General features: G+C 33.3%; 3 protein-coding genes across 3 annotated transcripts; 1 reads left to right on the top strand and 2 right to left on the bottom strand.

Annotated features, from left to right (window-relative positions):
* Window positions 1-1,889: 1,889 nt before the first annotated feature.
* On the bottom strand, window positions 1,890-2,354 carry LOC148929640 (FBD-associated F-box protein At1g66310-like). The gene has a single exon (XM_089056968.1). The coding sequence runs from the start codon at window positions 2,352-2,354 to the stop codon at window positions 1,890-1,892; it is 465 nt and encodes a 154-aa protein (XP_088913094.1).
* Window positions 2,355-6,611: 4,257 nt separating this feature from the next.
* On the top strand, window positions 6,612-8,297 carry LOC148929639 (F-box protein At5g49610-like). Its single transcript, XM_089069724.1, has 2 exons — window positions 6,612-7,613; window positions 7,935-8,297. The coding sequence occupies exons 1-2, from the start codon at window positions 6,651-6,653 to the stop codon at window positions 8,007-8,009; spliced, it is 1,038 nt and encodes a 345-aa protein (XP_088925850.1). The 5' UTR covers window positions 6,612-6,650; the 3' UTR covers window positions 8,010-8,297.
* A 3,732-nt stretch (window positions 8,298-12,029) lies between these two features.
* On the bottom strand, window positions 12,030-13,860 carry LOC125193098 (2-oxoglutarate-dependent dioxygenase 19-like). The gene is made up of 4 exons (XM_048090832.2): window positions 13,589-13,860; window positions 13,248-13,489; window positions 12,509-12,836; window positions 12,030-12,416 (listed from the first exon to the last, which is right to left on the bottom strand). Exons 1-4 carry the CDS (start codon window positions 13,811-13,813, stop codon window positions 12,165-12,167), a joined length of 1,047 nt encoding a protein of 348 aa, XP_047946789.2. The 5' UTR covers window positions 13,814-13,860; the 3' UTR covers window positions 12,030-12,164.
* Between the last annotated feature and the right edge of the window lie 6,720 nt (window positions 13,861-20,580).

Genomic DNA, 20,580 nt, shown 5'->3' with positions numbered 1-20,580 from the left:
TCTCAAAGATTGATTGGCAGAGACCACGAGTTTCTGCAACGATGTGGCGTGCTTCAGCAGGAACCCGACCGTCTTGATGACATAGGGTTCGTCTACGTGCCCACACACTATTATGGTCTCGAGACGGGGCAGTGTCGCTCGATGACGGACCCAGAAAGTGAAACTCGTGGGGTCAGATATTGACAACATATAGTTAATAGTACTCCCTCCGTCCTAGATAATTTGGGACACTTTGACCCGACACGTGTTTTAAGAAACTTAATGGAAAGCGAGTTGAAAAAGATGGTGGGATGTGGGTCAGAATGAGTTAGCGGAATATGGGGTCCACTGCCAAAAATGGTAAAAGTGAAATGGGACAAATTATGTGGAACGGTCCGAAATGGAATATTGGGTCGAATTATTTGGGACGGAGGGAGTAGTATATATATATATATGTAATTAAAATATTTATTTTAAATATAATATTTAATATTTTTTAAAATATTAGCATTTCACTAATAGTACAATTAAGTAGAAGTGTAGCACTCTCGTTTATTATACAAAAATAATTCATTAGTGCAATATACATACCTTAGAACATATCACACAAACAATTTTTTATAATTTTAGTTATTTCAAAAAGGAAATTTTTAGTATAATTTTATATCCTCGGTCTTCTTCCCCAAAACCTTCTTCCACGCGATTCTTATTAATTTCTTTCTCCAAAACAAATTTTGCTGCTACAAATTCAAATTTTGGCGTATTGTTCTTTCTCCATTTTTCTAATCCCTTAAGTTGTATAGTTATAATCTTCCTTTCTCTATTTCTCTAATTTTCCAGTTTTATTCGCGTTTTCATTTCTCTTTCAAGCCGGAGCTGCTGTGGGATCGAAAGTGGAGCTGTCGTGGGATGACGAACAAATAAATGAAAATTTTCCGCGTCACCATGGACCGATGGTGGGGTCGGCCGACCTTCATTGGTGTCGCTTCCTGGGAATCCCAAAAGTTTTTTCCACCAAAGTGATATTGAATCCACCTTGCCACTCTCCTCTGCAAAATACCGCGTAAATGAGGCGCTGTCAGTGGTAATAAACAGTAGAAAAGAAAGGGCGAATTGCAGTACCTGAAGTATATCATGGTAGCCAGGATAGATGTAAATGGAGAGTGTCTTTAGAGAAGGAGAGTTTTTGAAAAGTTCAGAAAGCCCTATTAGGTGCCATTTCGTTAGGTCGAGTTTCAGCGTTAAGTTCTCCCACTGAAAGGTTGGGCGATGGGGCAGGCGAAAGCCTGGCATGGTTAAGTTCCACGCGCACATCACCTGCACAGAGTGAAAGCTTGGGTTAACACAACCCACAGCCACGCAATGAAAAAAGCTCGTAAAATAAAACGCACCATAATACTCCATGTGCACAGGCTGAAAGTCTTGCACTTGGCAAATGAGTTCATAAGCAAGAAAAAACTACTACTTTGCATATTTAGACTCAAAAATAAGTGACAAATGCAAATGGAAGCATCGACTACAGACGAGGCATTCATCAACGACATGTGTTTTACTAATCCGGATAAGTGCAATGACAACACATAAGGACAGTAGATACGGACAGGACTATTTATCATCTTTAAGGAAAGCAGAAGCTTCTTAAGCCTCGGGTTTTCGCATTTAACCACTTCAAAGCCAAAACAAAATGCAAGGGTGAGATCTTCAAGGACGGGGCAATGGAGGAGAATAGCTTCCATTACATCACTAAGTTGAACATTTTCGAGTACTAAGGTTTTTAGTGACTTCAAATCTATTCCATTGCAAGATGTCACATCGAAAGCAACCAGTTTAAGATACGTCAAGTCATCACTTCTCAAGACATCATGAGGGAGACTGTAGGCATCCCAGGAATCCACAAACTCATCTCCGTTTTAGTCAAGATCCAAAACTTTGACTTTCCTGCTTATAGCGTAGCGAATCAGCTTCTCGATTTCAGCTGATGTAAGTGCCTCCCATTCCACAATATCAGCTGAATCAGGATCTTGTGGCTCGTCTCTCGTGTAATTGAGACGAAAGCAGAACCTGAGCCTTACTCTAACTAGTATAGAGTTGTCATGAAGGTCCAAAACATGACGAATTACAATCGTAAATTTCTCATTAAAGTGATCCGGGTCGTGGTTAGGCCCATGGTAATCACAACTAATCAAGTCAAGAACTCGGATTCCACGCCACAGGTCACCAAATCTTCGAAGAAGCATAGTTTGAATTGCATCTTTCAGAGGAAGAAAGGATAGGATATGTTCGAGGATTGAGTCTGGTAATTCATTAAAGAAGTCCATGTGACACTTAGAAGGCGAAAGTCTTCGCTTCTGTGAACTACCATTTCGCACGTCCATCACACCGAATATCAACAGAGATTGCCTGATTCCTATGGCCAGTAGAAAAATAAACACACATTAGAACTAAAATCAGCTCAAAAAGCACATAAATCTCAGTAAATCAAAAGCTCAAAACTTCTCCAAGTTTTTCACAGAGGAATAAACCTACAAATAATAGATTTTTCTCAACATAATCAAATAAAAACAAATCTGCAAATAGTGAGGGCAAATATAAGTAACAAAACTACATCAACAAAATACAAATAAAATTGAAGTTTTCAAAATCCACATGGAAATAACTTATTAACTGAAAATCTATCCATGAATTTCCCCTAAAAATCCAATCAGTATAATCGAATAAGGAATCTGTAGTATTTGAACCAAATAAGGAATTCACAGTCCATAAACGAGCACGTATATACGAAAATAACGAAAAATAGAAATTTCTGTGAATTCCGGCAAGCACATTTTAATAGGATTAAGCAGAGAATTTTACAATAGTAATGGAGATTGAGAGCAACAGATGCTTTGCCGACTGAGTTGAATAAGAAAGAAGTTGTTCTGCTAAACAAATGTGTGAAAAGATAGTAATTAAATTGGAAATTAGTTTTAGCAATCGAATCTTGCCTTTTGCGAATACATGTAATCCTTACTGCAGAGTACACACATTGCACACGCGCGCACACACATTGCACATATGTGCACGTACACACACTAGCACATATGCGCGCGTACGCACAAACACCGCCACCATGCATACACAAACAACACCACATATGCACACACACACATTTACGTGTATAGTACAAAATAATATGATCCAAAATATTTGGCAAAAATATTTTTGAATAAATAATTTTTAAAATAGAATCAACATATTAATTATTCATATTTCATTCCTATATTATTTGTGGTTATCAAAAATAGAAATGAAATCAATAAGGAAAAAACAATTCCATTCCCTTTGTATACCTTGCAATTACCAAGCACATGAATGGATCCATTCCATTCCATCTCTTGCACCTTTCAAAACATCTCCATGTTTTGAAAACAAATAGTAATAGAATTTTCTTAAAATAAAAAAATAAAAACAAATCTGCAAATAATGAGGGCAAATATAAGTAACAAAATTACATCAACAAAATACAAATAGAAGTGAAATCGCCAAAGAGTAGTGATTTAGAGACATAATGTCTCTATGCCATAATATCCTTATGTCTCTATGCCATAATTATATTTTATATGTGGACAAATATAACCAAACGTTATTTTTGGATAAAATCAATTAGCATGATCGTTAGGGGGTGATCTAATTTCTATAATAAAGACTAATAAAGCTAACGGTGAAATTCAATAGAGTATATTATATATTTTACATAGGAATAACATAAAAATAAATACTCAAAAATCAAACTAGAGTACTAATATTATAAAATACAAAAAATTAAAATAATAAATTCAATTAGTATTATATTTATTTTGACTAAGGTTTGACAATAATTTTCCAAAAATTAAAAATTTGAATAAATTAAATTTTCAAAATTGAATAATTTAGAATAGTAAGTATGATATAAAAAAACCTACACCCAATTAGTATTAATATATTATACATATTTTCTTAATTTTATTTCATGATATAATGAATTCAGCTAATAACTCAATTATTTATAAAGCAAAAGAGAAAATGCCTTGTAATTGTTTATTTGATTTAAGTTCGATTGCAATGTTCTAAGAATAAAAAATTTAAATAAATTAAAATTTTGGAAACGAAAGAAGTAGTATAATAAAAATTACAAAATTCTTAAAATAAAAACTATAAAGTCTATTATTATTATTATTATTATTATTATTATTATTATTATTATTATTATTAATTTATTTAATGATATACTGAATGGAGCTTAAAACTCTAATATTTTTGATATAAGAAAAAAGAAGAAAATAATATAGGATTAGTATTTTTATAAAATGGATTCATAATTTATTCATTAAGTTCAAATCTCATAATTTATTCCCTTAGTTTTGGAACATACGTTGAATAAAACATTTATGAATAAATCTCTCATTTCTCTAATATTCTACTTCTTTATGTATATATTTTAATTTTAAATCATATCTTCCATATTTATATATATTCCATAATTAAGCTATCACGTCCTTATTTAAGATGTAAAGGCAAAAAGGTAGATGTAAAAAAGTATAGATTTAATTAAAAATATAATATAGTATAAGATTACAATTTTAACCTCATTATGGCATTATGGCTTGGAGACATTATGTCTTTAAAACATTTTTCATCGCGAAATTACATCTACATGAAAATAACTTATAAATTGAAAATCTATCCATAAATTTCACCTAAAAATCCGATCAGAATAATCAAATGAGGAATTCACTGTCCATAAATAAAAATAAACGAAAAATAGAAACATCTGTGAATTCCGGCAAGCATAAATTTACAGGATTAAGCAAAGGAATTTTACAATAAAAATGGAGATTGAAAGCAACAGTTTCTTACCGCGATTGAGCTGAACAAGAAAGATGCTGTGCTGAACCCTATACAGTATTAACCCGCCATTGATTAAATGTTTGAAAAGATATATATATAATAAAATGCGAAATTTATTTTAGCAATGGAATCTTTTTTTTTTTACGAAGTTTATTTTAGCAATAGAGTACAATATATTTATGGTTAATTTATATAAAATTTATAATGATCTGTAAATAATTATTACATTAATCATAATTAGAATTTAATAAATGTAGTGTTATAAAGAGTGGAACACAATCAAATTTAATTCTTAACCGGAGATGGGGAGTTTATGAACAGCGCAGAAAGCCCCGAAGGTGGCATTTCGTTAGGCCGAGTTTCAGCGTTAAATTCTCCCACTGAAAGGACTGGCGAGGGCTAGAGCCATTCACGGTTCCGGTCCACATGCACATCATCTGCACAATAAAGTTAATCAAAGATCATAAACTGCACCAAAAATGAATATTAGCCTCGGACAAGTCTAGCGAAAATAAATCGTTTTTTCCATTTGAAACAGAGAGACAAACGAGACAGGATACTAACATACGAAGCAACATCTAAATCGCTTCATCAACACAAGCTCGGGTTAAATTATTCAGCACAAAGGTTTTTAGTGACTTCAAATCTATACTGTTGCAACTTGCAAGATGTCATGTCGAAAGTAGCCAGCTTCAGATACGTTAAGTCATCACTTCTCAAAACATCAGCGGAGCTTGTGAGTGACAGTGGTATATTGTTGAATGTTTTTAGAGTAAAGGTCAATTTTGGTTCTAAATATATGACCAGAATACGAATTTGATTTAAAACATTCACTTTTTTGAAAAACAAGTCCATAACAAATGAAATCCTTGTCGGAGTGGTCTTTTTTTGACGGAATCGTAAAAAAAGGACTACTTCATCGACATTTTCATTTGTTATGGACCTGTTTTTTATAAAGTAAAAATTTTGGATCAAATTCGTATTTTGGTCATATGTTTAGGACCAAAATTGACCTTTACTTATATCCCCACTCTTACTTTTTTCCTCCCCCTTACTTTATTATCTCTAATTCTACCTCTCTCCTATATTATTATTTTATTTAATACATTACACACCTTATTTTAATCTTCGCGCTGAAAAGAAATGCTTGAGTTACTATGAAATAAAGGGAATAGTAATTATAAAATTCGACACCAAAAACTTATGAAATTTTGCAAACAACTAAAATGCAACATTTTCTTAGAAAAAAGAGCTAAATATTAAATGCAACATGTGCCAGCTATAAGCCATGTATGTACTCATTGAAAGAAATTTTCAAACTTGGAATAACGAATCCTATAAAATTTAGGATGTTTGTGTTGTATTAAATAAAAAATGAAGTATTAGGTCAAAATTGAACAAATGTGATGTCCCACAAAATCTCAACAGAAAGCCAATTTGGTCAAGATCGATGACAAGAAATGTATATAAGATTATTAACATTATACATAGTAATTTAGATATATTTGTGTGTGATGAGATTAATTTTAGTGGAGCTGAAACTAGAAGAAGGAGAAAGAAGCAATGGGAATTTGTTGTTGCAAGCCTTTATCAGCGACCCAGGTTTTCTTCATTTAAATGTTATTTTTTGTTTATTTAAACCCTATTATCATTACTGGATTGTAATGGAATTAGAAGAATATTTTTTTCTTCTTCCAATCTAATTTATTATGGTAACAATGAAGGATGACTTGTTGCCAAACCTACCGCAAGAGATGATGAGCGAGATTCTCGGAAGACTCCCGATAAGAAGCATTATAACGTGCATGTGTGTTTGTAAAACATGGCGTCATCTGATAGAAGTGGGTGAGTTGTATACTCGAAAACCGGCTATAGCTTTCGCTCATGAACGTGAAGGGTACACAATCTGCGATGCGGCCTTCAAGCCACATTTGGGCATCTGGTTGCCTAGTAGTCACACTCTACATGCAGCTAGTGGTTGTACAATTTTACTTGATTCGGCTAATGGTTTGCTTTTTGTGTGGGATACATGCGGTGAAGTTCCTGTCGTATGTAATCCAATGACTCGTGAATATGCCATGCTTCCTCCTATGCGTGGCTGTAGTGGCATATTTGGATTTGGGATGAGCAAAATAAGCGGGCAATATAAAATTTTATATGGTGACATATATAGTTCTTGGCATGTGTACACTCTAGGAAGAGAAGGATCGTGGCGAAGAATGGAAGTAGTAGCACCACGCACGTGTGGCATAGGTAGTGCTCCATTTTTGAACGGAAATCTTCACTGGCTAGCCTCTGATTTAGAGGGCAATCTGTTGCTCAGTCGCTTTAATCTTGAAACTGAGCTCTTTACTAGTTTTCCTCTTCCTATTCCTCATCTTCATGAAAGACTTATAGATAAATATGAGCTACATGTTTTGGATGGCAAACTATGGTTATGCGATATTTCAGATAATTTGTATGTTATTTGGAAGATGAACGACTACGGAGACACAAATTCTTGGGTTAGAGAATATACCTTACCAGATATCTATGGACTTGTTTCCCCACTCAGTGTTTTGGCAAATGGCGACTTGATATTCAGAGCGCCTTCTAGTAATAAACTACTTATATACTCCAAAAACACGAAATCTGTTGTGGCATATAGTCGTCATCAACCGTATCAGTTTTATTCTTCCAACATCACTTTTTACACCCCAAGCTTTCGTTCGCTCACAACCATGGGAATTCAGAATGTCAAGTCATTAAAAGACAAAACATTTCCATTGGTATGTACACTTTCATATATTCTTGCGCTATCTTTTTGTTTTAATAGTTCCTAGCCTGTATATTTCATTTGATCTCGTGACATTATTTCAATTTCGACATCATATCCTAAAATTTGATAGTATAACTATTATGGAAAAATTGTCGAGGCGGTGCATGTGTTTTCATGCAATTTCTTGCAACATTAATTAGAATCCTTTGCAACTTCTCATGTCTTAATTTTATCGTACATCTCGCATAATGTGAGAATATTTCAGCTTTGACATTAGAAATTATTTCATTATAAAATTTATTTCATATCAAGCATATTTCACTCTTTTTAGAAATGTGGGAGCAAGCATTATTCAATTGCAAAGGAACTTGTTTTAATGCATGAGAGGAGGCAAAGAAGCCGGTAATATGATCAAATTGGAGATCATACAAAAGCGGGTGCAGTTCGTTATATAAGGAAGAATCAATACCAACGAGAGATTAGTCAGAGTTGGAGTTCCTGGTGTTGTAGATGATCAATGTGTCTTATGCATGGAAAATCTAGATACTATTGAGCATATTATTTTTAGTTTCAGATTCTCGAGCAACTTATGGTACTATTGTTGTGGTCAGTGTAACATTTCCGTTTGCATGCCCAATAACTGACACTACGTCTCTTGTCTTGGAAAATCCTATTCCGCGAGTTTGACAAGAAAATTTGGAATGTCATCTTCGATGTCATTGTAAGATATATTTGAAATATTCGACACAAAATTGCCTTCCAAGACTATGGAAAGTTGTCTAGTCTCTTGCCTTTTGCTAGCTTTCCTGTCATTAATTTTTTTATGAGGATTTCATAAAGATCTTTAATACTACATATAATTGTATAGGAATGTGATCAAATGCAAACTCTAAATATAGTACAAACTCAAAACTATGATCTGCACCGTTAAAAAATATCAACAGATGATAAAATAATAGCAACAACAAATATCAACACAATGTCAACGGTTTGATGTTGTGTTGAAATTGTGTTGACATTGTATTGAAATTGTGTTGACATCAAAATCTTGAAATTTTACACTGTGTTGAAATCGTATTGACGTTGTGTTGATATTGTGTTAAAAAGTTTAGAGTTTGTACAATATATGAGTTTGCATTTTATCACTACCCTAATTGTATAACTACATTTGTTATACAATCAAATAGTAGGAGAAAATTGAAGTAATTGTATACATATAGATGAAATGATATGAGATGTATAACATACAAAGACCTATTTAAACTATTACAAGGACCTATTAAAAAAAATTGCAAAAATTCAAGAACATATACGGAATATTTTGCCTTCTAATTAATGAGTCAACGTTTTGAAGAAGACGGCATGTCACATTGTTTTTAGAATATATTAATTATTGATCATTATCAATAGATGCTAACAACAAGTCAACATTTGCCAAAATCTTTAGTGGGATAGCACATCCATACATAGATACTTGGATGTCGAAAATATAATTTTTCACCCAAGATCTCGTATATCGATAGTTGTTCATCCTCCATACAACAACATGCAAATGATCTAAACTATTGCAAATGATCTAAATTATCGATAGTTGTTCATTTTTTATTGTTAAGTTTTGCATTTTCACATATAAAAATGCAATCCGTCTATATATAAAATACAATTTAAACAATCAATATCTAAAATGCAAAACTTAACAATAAAAAATGCAATCTGCATATAACAAAAATGCAATCTGCCGAAATTCATTTATAGCTTCTACAAATGCGTATTGCATTTTTTTGTGTACAATATTGCATTTTTCGTGCCATGTGGCAGCACGTGGTTGGATGTACGTTGTAACTTTAAAATTAGTTGTTACACTAGTGCACCCCTATATATATATATTGAATTTTTTTGTTTAGTATCGCTCTACAAGATCATATTCCATGGATACGGGCAAAAGGTTTTCGCCTAGACTAATTAATGTTTTAATTAATTGTTATAAAAAGATACGCCATGTGACGGGATACGCAGTCGCTTAAATTAATTAAAAGCTAATTAAATATATTTGATAATTTTAACAAATTTTAAATGCGTTTCACGTGCTAAGATAAGAAAATAGAGGTAAATCATCCTCTTCCTCTTCATTTCAACTATAAGTTGACGGTGTATTTATTTTTATTGGAAAAAAGAACGATTAGATTTAAATAAAAACACTAGTTGTGCTACATATTACTCCTGATACACTACGTCATATTATTTCGCAACAAAAATTCATCTTTATTAATTTTTTAATCATACTTAGAATGTAAAATACTACGTCATTTAACAAAATGAAGGTTTTTAACACAAAATTAAAGTCATAAAAATAAAAAAAGGCTTCACGATGCTCTTTTTGTGGTACATATATAATTGTTAAATTACATAAAAAAAATCCTGAAATTTACTATATTTTGGAGTATCGGTTATATGTTGTTTATTGTAAGAGAAGGGCCTTGTCTTATTTATTGTAGGGAGATTTAATTTCAAAGTCTGGTTTTACTTTCACTGCATAATTGTGAGAAGGTCTCTTAACTAATTTTTGCCACGTGGCAATACATCTGAAAAAATTTGTTTGCAGACGGAAGGGAGATTCTATTCATTATTCATATAATTATTAAATTAGAAATTAGTTCTAACTTTTATGTTTTAATTTATTGTTTATCAAAGATACGCCATGTGACGGCGATACGCGTACGTAGACCGTAGTCGCTTTGATTAAGAGCTAAATATGTTTATTATTTTAACAAATTTTAAAGTCCATTCACGTGCTAAGATATGAGAAACGAGGTAACAATGTAAAATCATTCTTTCAACTATAAATTGACGAAATATTTGTTTTATCGGTAAAGAATAAAGATTAAATTTTAAAAAATACACTAGTTGTGATACAGATTACACCTGATGGATCCATTGGGTGGAATATTAATTGTTTTGATTTATCTAAAATGTAAAGGGATATAAATATATAGTCATTAGTGACTGAAAAGTATTACTACTCTCTCCGTCTCATAAAAGATGTCACACTTTCATTTTTAGTTTGTCATACAAAAGATGTCACATTTTCATTTTTGGAAAAAGTTCTCTCTCACATTTATATAAAAATTATATTTTCTCTCTCCATTTAACACACAAAACAAAACTTACTAAAATCTCGTGTCATCCCACAAGTGTGACATCTTTTGTGGGACGAAGGGAGTACTATCTTTGAGACTATTATCTGTGAGAGTACCTTTCTTATAATCACATTGGCATTTTTTTAAAAATTTATCTATTTGATTTAATTATAATAACTTGTAAATGATTATTGACATTTTGACTTTATAAAAAAAAAAATCAAAGCTCAATTTTGTTTAATTTAATTTTTAAAGTTATAGATAAAATTGACAGATTGAACTTTATTTTTAAAATACTAGAGTTAAACTAAATGGATAAAACGGAAAAACTAATACTAAGGTGAACTAAATGAGATGCATGGTGCTCACATAAATTATGTTGTAACAAATTCAAATGTATATATACTGTATGGATAGAGAACCAGGGAGAATTTGATTTTTCGTTAAAAAACTGAAATTATAAACAAGCACATAAAATTAATGATCAAAAGAAGAATAAATAAATAAATAATTTTTCAACCTACGGTTTCACATTGATTAATATATACTCCATATGTGCAGTCAGTGCAGATCTGTACACAAATTTTACATTGATTGAAAATAATTGATCCGATTAAACGGCCCGCCAAAGGAATTATAGGTGCTAAATTCATTGAAAAAGGAAATGCATTTTCTGCAAAGCTTTGAATTGAAAAAAGCTAAAATTAATTAATAGTAATATACTAGATCTAAATCTAAATTTTATACTTATATCATTATAATAATGAAACCACCCTCTTTTATCTTGATTCTTGACACGTATAATTAGGGTCTTAGAGATGACAAACATAATTGGGTTAGGTTCACTTTTAATAAATAGTTGGGTTAGGTTATTGTGCTGGAATTGGACTTGGAATATGGAGTATCAAATACAATAATTATTTTATCCTAAATTCAATTTGCATTTTCTAGCTCGACTGTTTTACACTTTTACCAATTAAACAGCTATGAGCCCTTTAATTTCTCTTCTTTTATTAAGAAAATTAAGAAAACGATAATAAAATAATTCACTGTGGACCATATAGAGGCTTCACATATCGATTAGAATCCAAAGTATACGTTATTTTGCAATAAAAATCATCTTTAATAGTACTCCCTTATGCGATTTTTTGTTAAATTTAGAATCTAAATTTTTTGTTAAATTTAGAATCTAAAATACTACAATTTTTTGTTAAATTTAGAATCTAAAATACTACAAATTGCAATTTTTTTAATTTCCCTTATGCGGCCGGTCGTTTTCACAACCATGGTCATAATAAATTACTATATTTTTATATAATACTGTAATAATTGAAAGTACACAATGCGATTCATACAAGGAATCAAACTTATTCCGACAACCTAAACAAAGTTGTGTAATATTTAAACATGGAGTGCTAAATAATTCATTCATCTTGAATCTTGATGCAATCCAAGTTGCTTTTGCCCAAAAGTCGATTGCTAAGCATTGTTTCTACATACTCAATGAATTTCATGGGCCGATAAAATGGACGCCCGTCTTTTTCCACCAGCGCCGGCGCCGGAGCAACCACGGCCTCCGGCGCCGACCCGTTCGCTATCACCACCGAAATCCTCGTCGCCTCGGTATTCACCACGGCTCTGTGCCTCACGCTCTTGTACCTCCCGTTGCTCAGTATCTATTACAAAATTAAAACAATTTTAAATCTAATTTTCTATAAATTTTACTTTTTTAAAAATCTCAAATCGAACCGGACCGGACCGGACATACCTCGAGATGATCGGCGTTGTTAACGAGGATTGCGTTTTGCGGGGAGAAGGTGTCGAACCACTCTCCGTTGTGTTGGATCTGAAGCCCGGCCACTCCGTTGTGTATGAGGAACGTGAGAAGCCCGTGATCGGTATGCGCGGGAATACCGATGGCCTGATCCGGCTCCGGACAGGGAGGGTAGTAGTTGGCCGCGTACAATTGGAAGCACGAGTCGAGATTCAAAGCTTCGTCCACGAACCCTTGTTCGAGCCCTAGGTTTTCTCCGATCGCGTGCATCAGTTTCCTGAACACGGGTCGGGTCTTCCCTGAGAATTCCTGCAAAGTCTCCCTGAAAATGGAGGAAAAAATGTTATTAAAAACTCACGATCCAGTTAAAATTACCTGGTAAACCCTAGTAGTAGGATCAACATAATTTATTTACACATCAGCAGCTTTTATATTAAAAATTTAAAAACACACAATCCAATGAGGCAGATTATTTATGGACGGATTCGTATTTTAAAAATAAAAATTATTTTCACCCTGGGTCTTCTCTTAAAAATAGAAACTTTAGAATTTTTTTATTTTTGGACGTGGACCCCACAATCCACCAACACTACTTTTACTATTTTTTCTCTTCATCTTTCTTACTTTATTCATTTTTTTTCATTCTCTTCTTACTTTAACAATTATGCATTAAAATCCGTGTCATTTCAAATATTTCTATTTTTCAAATACGGAGGGAGTATTATTTATTTACCTTAGAGTCTGAGGCTCAGTAGGGCAGTTAAACTCGGGGTGAACATACGATTTGACAAAATCCCTCCAAAGATGAACCCTTTGGTTGGCCGTGTTGATGAGGCTGCCGCTGCCGGACTTAATTGGGTCCGAAGCGCTCTTGGCCTCATACCGCCGCTTCTCCTCCTCAGGCAGCTCGAAAAACTCCAAACTCGACGTGATGATAGCTTTGAGAAGCTTCTCCGGAATCCCATGGTTCACCAACTGCATTAATTAATTAACAACGAAATAAATATGTTAAACTCAATCTTAATCAATCAATACTATGTAAAAGGATTTTATTTTATTTTTTATTTTGCTTACGATGAAGAAGCCCCATTCCCGACAAGCGTTGTCGAGGTCTGCAAGGACTGTGCAGCGCTGGTCGGGATCGGGGGAGGTGAGGATAGAGAAGTCTATGATGGGGAGTGAATCGGATTGGGAGGCTTTGGAATCAGTGGCGAAAGTGAATTGAGAAGGAATGGATTTGAGAGTGGTGTTTTCTGCTAAAGCTTTCACAAATGATGAATTTTGTGCTACTGCTGCCATTGTTTCTCTCTGAATCTCTCTCTATTTTTGATGTGGATGAATTTGGAGAGTGTTGGAGTTGTAATTTATAGAGAGAGTGGATGTGTAAGAGGAGTGTATAGTAAACTGATGTAGCACGCCGAGGTTGATTATTGTAGTCACATTTGAACAATGTTTATTTTGTGGTTAATATATACTAATTGTAAATTACAAAACAAGATGCTAAAGTTTACTGGTTTTTATTAGTCTTATGTTGTTAATTGTACGTAGCTGTCTTAATTATTGTAGGGGTTTGAACTTTTTGTATGCGTTTTTTGTATTTTTTTGTATTTTTTTTTTGTGTGCGTCTTCTAGGTTTTCAAAGTATGGTTTAATTTTGATGACTTGCATAGTCGTGTAAGGTCTCTTGTTAGACCATTAATTCCTAACTATGTCAAGAAAATAGTAATTTCTTTCGTTCCCCATTCACATATGGACTTTAGACAACTTTTTATTCCATTTAATTAATCAACGTTGTGTTAGTGGTACATATTATATTACAAAAACACTAATTAGTTAATTAGCCATATAATGTTATTTGTTGTAATTAAGAAAGAGTCCCTATCCAATTTATTGTTGGGGGTTTGATTTTTGTGTGTGTGTATGATTTTACTTTTGATGACGACTTTCCTAGGTTTGAAAGGTCTTAATTTTTAGAACTTATTACTCCGTTGCAATACATCTAATAAGTATGTCACTATGTAGGCTATATAAGTAGAATCGATTTTTGTTTCTGTTAGGTACTCAATTTAATACTTTTTGAACAATCACAAATCGAAAAATGACAAAGGGCTTCATAAATAATCACACATAAATAAATGCTCTTTTTGGGCTAAATATATAATTGTTAAATTACAAAAAGTACTAATTAAAGTTTACTAAGTATTTTTTATTGGTATATGTTGTTGATTGTAGAGGACTCTGTCTTATTAATTCATGATTTTATGTTGATTTGGATTTTGTATTATTGAATAACTTGATCAATTATTGGTCGGTTGATGGATCATGTATATCATGCTTCTTGGTATGATTTTTAAATAGGATTTGTTGGTTGATGAGCTGTGCAATGTGTGGTATGGTTGTATCGTATCCGTATATGATTATTAATAAGATTTACTGATTGATGACTTATGGTATACAAATTGTTTAACTGTTTCCTCCTAATTAATTAGGATTTGTTGTTTCATATTTTAACTGAATTATTGATATGGAATTTTTAATGTTTGGCCTCTCGATATGAATTGTCCTGGGCTGTAGTGATTTCCAAGATCATTTTCTATAGGACGTTTTTAGCTCTTTTTAATTTTATTATCTCTGATCATAAATGTTCAAAATTTTGCTATAGAGATATGTATGTGGTTGATTTCTACGTATGTCTTATGTTACCATCTTTAGTATATTTTCGCTCATCGGAACGAGAAGGGTTGAGGCAAAAGCGGAGCTGCTAGCCGTAAGTTCATGAGCCAATTAATGGAATTTTTGAAACAATATTCATGAACCGGCAGTGGGGTCGGTCAATCCCACCCGACCCCATCTAGCTAGGTCCATTGATCCATTAACGTGCTGGTTTATTCGGTTTTAAGACTTTTAGCTGAGTTATAACAACATCAACTCCGAGGTATACTTATAAAAAGAGTCTATGCGTATGAATATTTGAAACTTATAAGACATGAATTATGACTATCTTTCTCTAGCTTAAAATTCTAGGGTTTCAACTACCGAGATCTTAAGTTATGTATATTTCTAGATTCTGAACAATAGATTATTATTCATTATGGAAAAGATATAATAGTAGTGTATTTTACTACTAATACTTAAAATATTATATTTTCTCCTTTCGGTTTTGGTAGGCTTTCTCCAATCCAATAAGCTCAGCCCGCCGATGTGGAAAGTAATTTCTCGTGCTATTATTTTATTTTTGTTTCATTAATATACTTGATTATTAAAATATATATTTTTTTTTTGTATTTTTTTTTGTTTGATATCGCTATATATACAAGATCATATTCCATGTGATACAGGCAAAGGTTGTCGCCTAAACTAAGGGATATGTACATGTCCTAATTAACTACGCTACGAATTTTAAGAATGATTTTAATTGATTAGTTCACATGCAAAGATGAGAAAACGAAGTGGAATCTTTGCATATATTTTTAGTATAAAATCTCAAAAGAAGAGGAAGAGAAGAACTAGTAAAAAGCTCAGTTTCAAGATCAAAGCAACACATCAAGAAATTTATACATTTTTAAAATAGAAACATCACTCTCTCTACTTTATTCTCGTTCTCCATTTATTCGCTCTCTACTTAATATGTCGTGCAAATTAAGAAATATTTTTTGAAATATTTAGTTTAATGCCAAATCCGTAATATGATTTACCCTCACTATTCTTTATAGTACATACTTATAATCTTTTTACTATATTAAATGAATTTGTTTAAGAGATTGGTAATGTTAGTTTATATTAACTTATAAGTACAATTTTTAATGTATTTATAAGATATATTCAATGCTCCTTCAAATAAATGAGATGTATAGGGGCATATTAGGGTGCCACCACCCCTTAAAATAACACCATACCACCAATTCTAGCCAATCATTTGTACACGTAGACGAATAATAAGCTGCCACGTGGCAAAAAAAAAATCTGGAAAAAGACGGGCAGCATATTGCTGGTCTTTGTACATCAATTTTTCTTGAACAGCAATATCCGACCACTATACAACTATCTATAGATTGCTGTGTAGTGTTTGTAATATTGTTGTGTAGCGTTTATAATATTGCTGTATAAGCGTTGTTACGTTGTCATTTTAAGAGGGGTTGTCATTTTAACACAAACCTATATATATATTCTTTTAATATAAACATTACCAAAAATAAATCGGCCAAATCACAAAAACACTACATATATATTCATCGCTAATTAGAGATAATTAATTCAGTTCCCTAAATATTATACCCTAGATTGAAGTCATATCTCCCGAGGCGGCGCCACCAAATTTCGGTTGCGGAGAGGCGGCGGCCGATCTGAAGCAAGATGAGTGCCGATCTGACTGAGCGTCTTAGCCAGTGGAACCCATTATCAGAACCTAAGGTTTTCTTCATTTATTTTTTATTTTTCAGTTGATTTTATGTTTATGTTATCTTAACCCTCTTTAAATATTAAATACACTGAATATTTGAATATTTCTCCACAAAATGAAGGAAGATTTGTTCACAAGTCTCCCACAAGAGACGACAAGAGACATTCTAAGAAGAGTCCCGCTTAGAAGCATTACAAGGTGCAAGCGTGTTTGTAAATCATGGCGCGATCTGATAGAAGAGGATGAGTTTATGGAGTCGTATACTACGAAACCGGGACTCGTTTTCTCTAATCGAAACATGGGGTACGTGGTCTGCGATGAGGCCCACGAGCCACTTTTCCGATTCGACATGCCTGCTCCTCACAATGGAAGTTCTTGCAGTATAATCGATTCGACTAATGGTTTGCTTTTGGTGCGGGATAGATACTATGAAATTCCTTTTATAATCAATCCAGTTACCCGTGAATATATTAAGCTTCATCATCCGCCTAGGTATGCAAATAAGCATAGATGCCTTTTTGGATTTGGAGTGAGTAAATTAAAAGGACAGTATAAGATTTTATGTTGTTATGAATCTATGTCGTATTTTGTATGTACTCTAGGAAGAGGAGGGTGGAGAAGAATCTCCGCGGTACCATGGAGCCCTCACCTCAGTAATTATCATAATGATAATGCTGTATTTTTAAACGGAAATCTTCACTGGTTGGCAACTGATCTCGAGGAGAATCTTTTAGTTTATTGCTTTGATCTTGAAACCGAACTCATTACTAGTTATTCTCTTCCTAGTGATTATGATGGTAAATATAAGAAGGTATGTGTTTTGGGGGGTCGGCTATGTGTATGTCATGTTGCAAAGCGTGAGCGTGCTATTATTTGGTCGATGAAAAACTATGGAGATGAGAATTCTTGGTCAGTGGAATATACCTTCAATCTTCCATTTCTATTGCACTTTTGCCCTCTCAATGTTTTGGCAAATGGTGACTTGGTGTTCGCAATGCCTTTTGATGGCGTATTATTTATCTACTCCAAAAACACGGATGTTGTTACGGTAAATTGGCCTCTTCAACCATCCCCCTATTATTATGATGATTGTTTAAGCTTTGTTATGTACACTCCCAGCTTAAATTTGCTTAAGGTTCGCCCCAAGCTTATATAGTTCATGTACTTCCATTGATTTTTTTTTATTGTTTTTCATATTAATAGGACATTATTGCTTTTAGTATTAATAGACATTTATATTGTTTTTAATCAACAATCACTACACTAGTGTTTTTCCTTCAATTTATCGTTAAGGTGTAATTTTCTTTTATTTGGTTTTCAATGTGGTAACTATCAAGAAACTACCATAAAATTAAAATACACTCCCATATATTCACATCTTTTAATCATTACCTAACATTAATCCCTAAAATTAAAATACACTCCAATGAACTTAACAAACTGCAAACTTGTTTTGGACACACTTGTTTGCATATCATATTGGCTACACGATTATAAGATTATTTGGAATTGTTGGATGAATTGAGTAACACAAATACCACAACTTTTTCATCTTCTTACAACAACTAATGATAGAATTTAATAAACTAAACAATACTAGAATTTGCTTGCAAAAACGGATAAAATCAATAGTACTTTACAAATAAGTATTAAAATTCATTAATATAATCTGATGAAAGTTCAATACTTAAATTCTAATAACAACAACAAAGGGTATATACCTCACATTTTCCTAGAAAAAAGGAGAAAGCAAAATAAATGTTACTATGTGAGATGGGCCATTTGGGCCTATGAGCCAGTTGACATCCTTTTTAATTCTTTTCTCCATAGGCCCATATAGAAAAGCCCATACTTTATTTAATTTGAAGGAAAATTTCAAACTTAGAATTACCAACGTTACGAAATTTAGGATGTTCCGTTTTGTATTACTCCCTCCGTCCCCCATTAGCAGTCACAGTTTGATCGGGCACGAGTTTTAAGAAATGTAAAGAAAAGTTGGTTGAAAAAGTTAGTGGAATGTGGGGCCCACTTTTTTATATTGGTTTTATAATAAAATGTGAGTGAAGTGAGTTAGTGGAATGTGGGACCTACTACCATTTATGGTAAAAATGAAGTGTGACTCTTAATTGGGGACGAACCGAAATGGAAAAGTGTGATTCTTAATTGGGGACGGAGGGAGTAATTAAGAAATTAAGCATTAGGATAAAATTGAATAATTGTGATGTCCTACAAAATCTCAACTGACAAAAGGCAATTAGATGATCATAAATCTATGTATATGTGTGTGGCAAGTCTTTATCAGAGCCGAAACTAGAAGAAGGAGAAAGAAGCAATGGGAATTTGTTGTGGCAAGCCTTTACCAGAGCCTAAGGTTATCTGCATTTACTTGTTGTTTTTGTTCATTTTCTCTTTAGATTATCTTAAGCCTCTTTACACACGTGGTACAGATCAAACCATATTATGATTAATCAATTATAAATAACAAGAATAGTTTTTTCTTCATCCGCTACTCGTCTCCAATTTGATATATTTAGGTAGTAATAAAGGAAGGTTTGTCGACGATTCTACCGGAAGATTTGTGGACGAATCTACCGGGAGATATTACTAGAGCAATCCTCGGAAGACTCCCGCTTGGAAGCATTGCGTCGTGCAAGTGTGTTTGTAAATCATGGCGCGATCTGATAGGAGGGGCTGAGTTTGAGACGTCGTATACTCGGAAACCATGGCTGGCTTTCCACGACGAACACAAATGGTGCTTAGTCAGCGATGGGGCCTTCAAGCCAATTTTGATATTCCAATTGCATACTTCCCACATTGGACATTTAAATAGTTGTGGTAACGGGCATGTTGTAATTGATTCGGCTAATGGTTTGCTTTTGGTGCGGCATGCATGCGATAATATTCTTGTCATATGCAATCCATTGACCCGTGAATATGCCAGGCTTCCTCGTCTGCCTACGAATTCGTGTTTCCAGAAGTCCATATTTGGATTTGGAGTGAGCAAAAGACGCGGGCAATATAAGATTTTATACGGTGATGAAAATGGTTTTTGTTATGTATACACTCTAGCAAGTGGAGGGTTGTGGAGAAGCATCGCAGTAGCAATACCAAGCATGCCACACGTGCGTGGTGCACCATGTTTGAGAGGAAATCTTCACTGGTTAGTATCTGATTTAGAAGGCAATCTCTTGGTAGGTTGCTTTGATCTTGAAACCGAGCTCTATACCAGTTTTTCTCTTCCACTTGCACCCTGCCGTGAAAGAGAAATACATAAATATTGTCTACGTGTTTTGGAGGATAGACTATGTTTATGCGACACTTCGGATCAATTGCATGCCGATATTTGGAATTTAACTAACAGACTATTTAAGAACTCCAAAAGAACGAATACTGTTGCGACATATGGATTTTTCCGACGAGTATATAGCTTTTATTATTCAAGTATTGCTTTCTACACCCCAAGCCTTCTTTCACTCTCCATCATGGGGATTGACAATGTTGAGTCATTTAAAGGGATAGCAAATCCATTGATACTTTAGTTTGATCCTTATTTATTTTATTATTTCAACTTCCACATCATATCATAAAATTTGATTGTACAAGTATATATTACTGAAACAGTATTTATTTGTCGAACTTTTTCATAACAAATCATGCAGATTATCGA

Source organism: Salvia hispanica, chromosome 4 (assembly GCF_029641045.1).
Source record: "Salvia hispanica isolate PSC_SH4W2 chromosome 4, Shi_PSC_v1, whole genome shotgun sequence".
In the NCBI taxonomy this organism is placed as follows: Eukaryota; Viridiplantae; Streptophyta; class Magnoliopsida; order Lamiales; family Lamiaceae; genus Salvia; species Salvia hispanica.
Note: the sequence above shows the minus strand (reverse complement) of the source record. Positions and strands in the feature narration are given on the sequence as shown.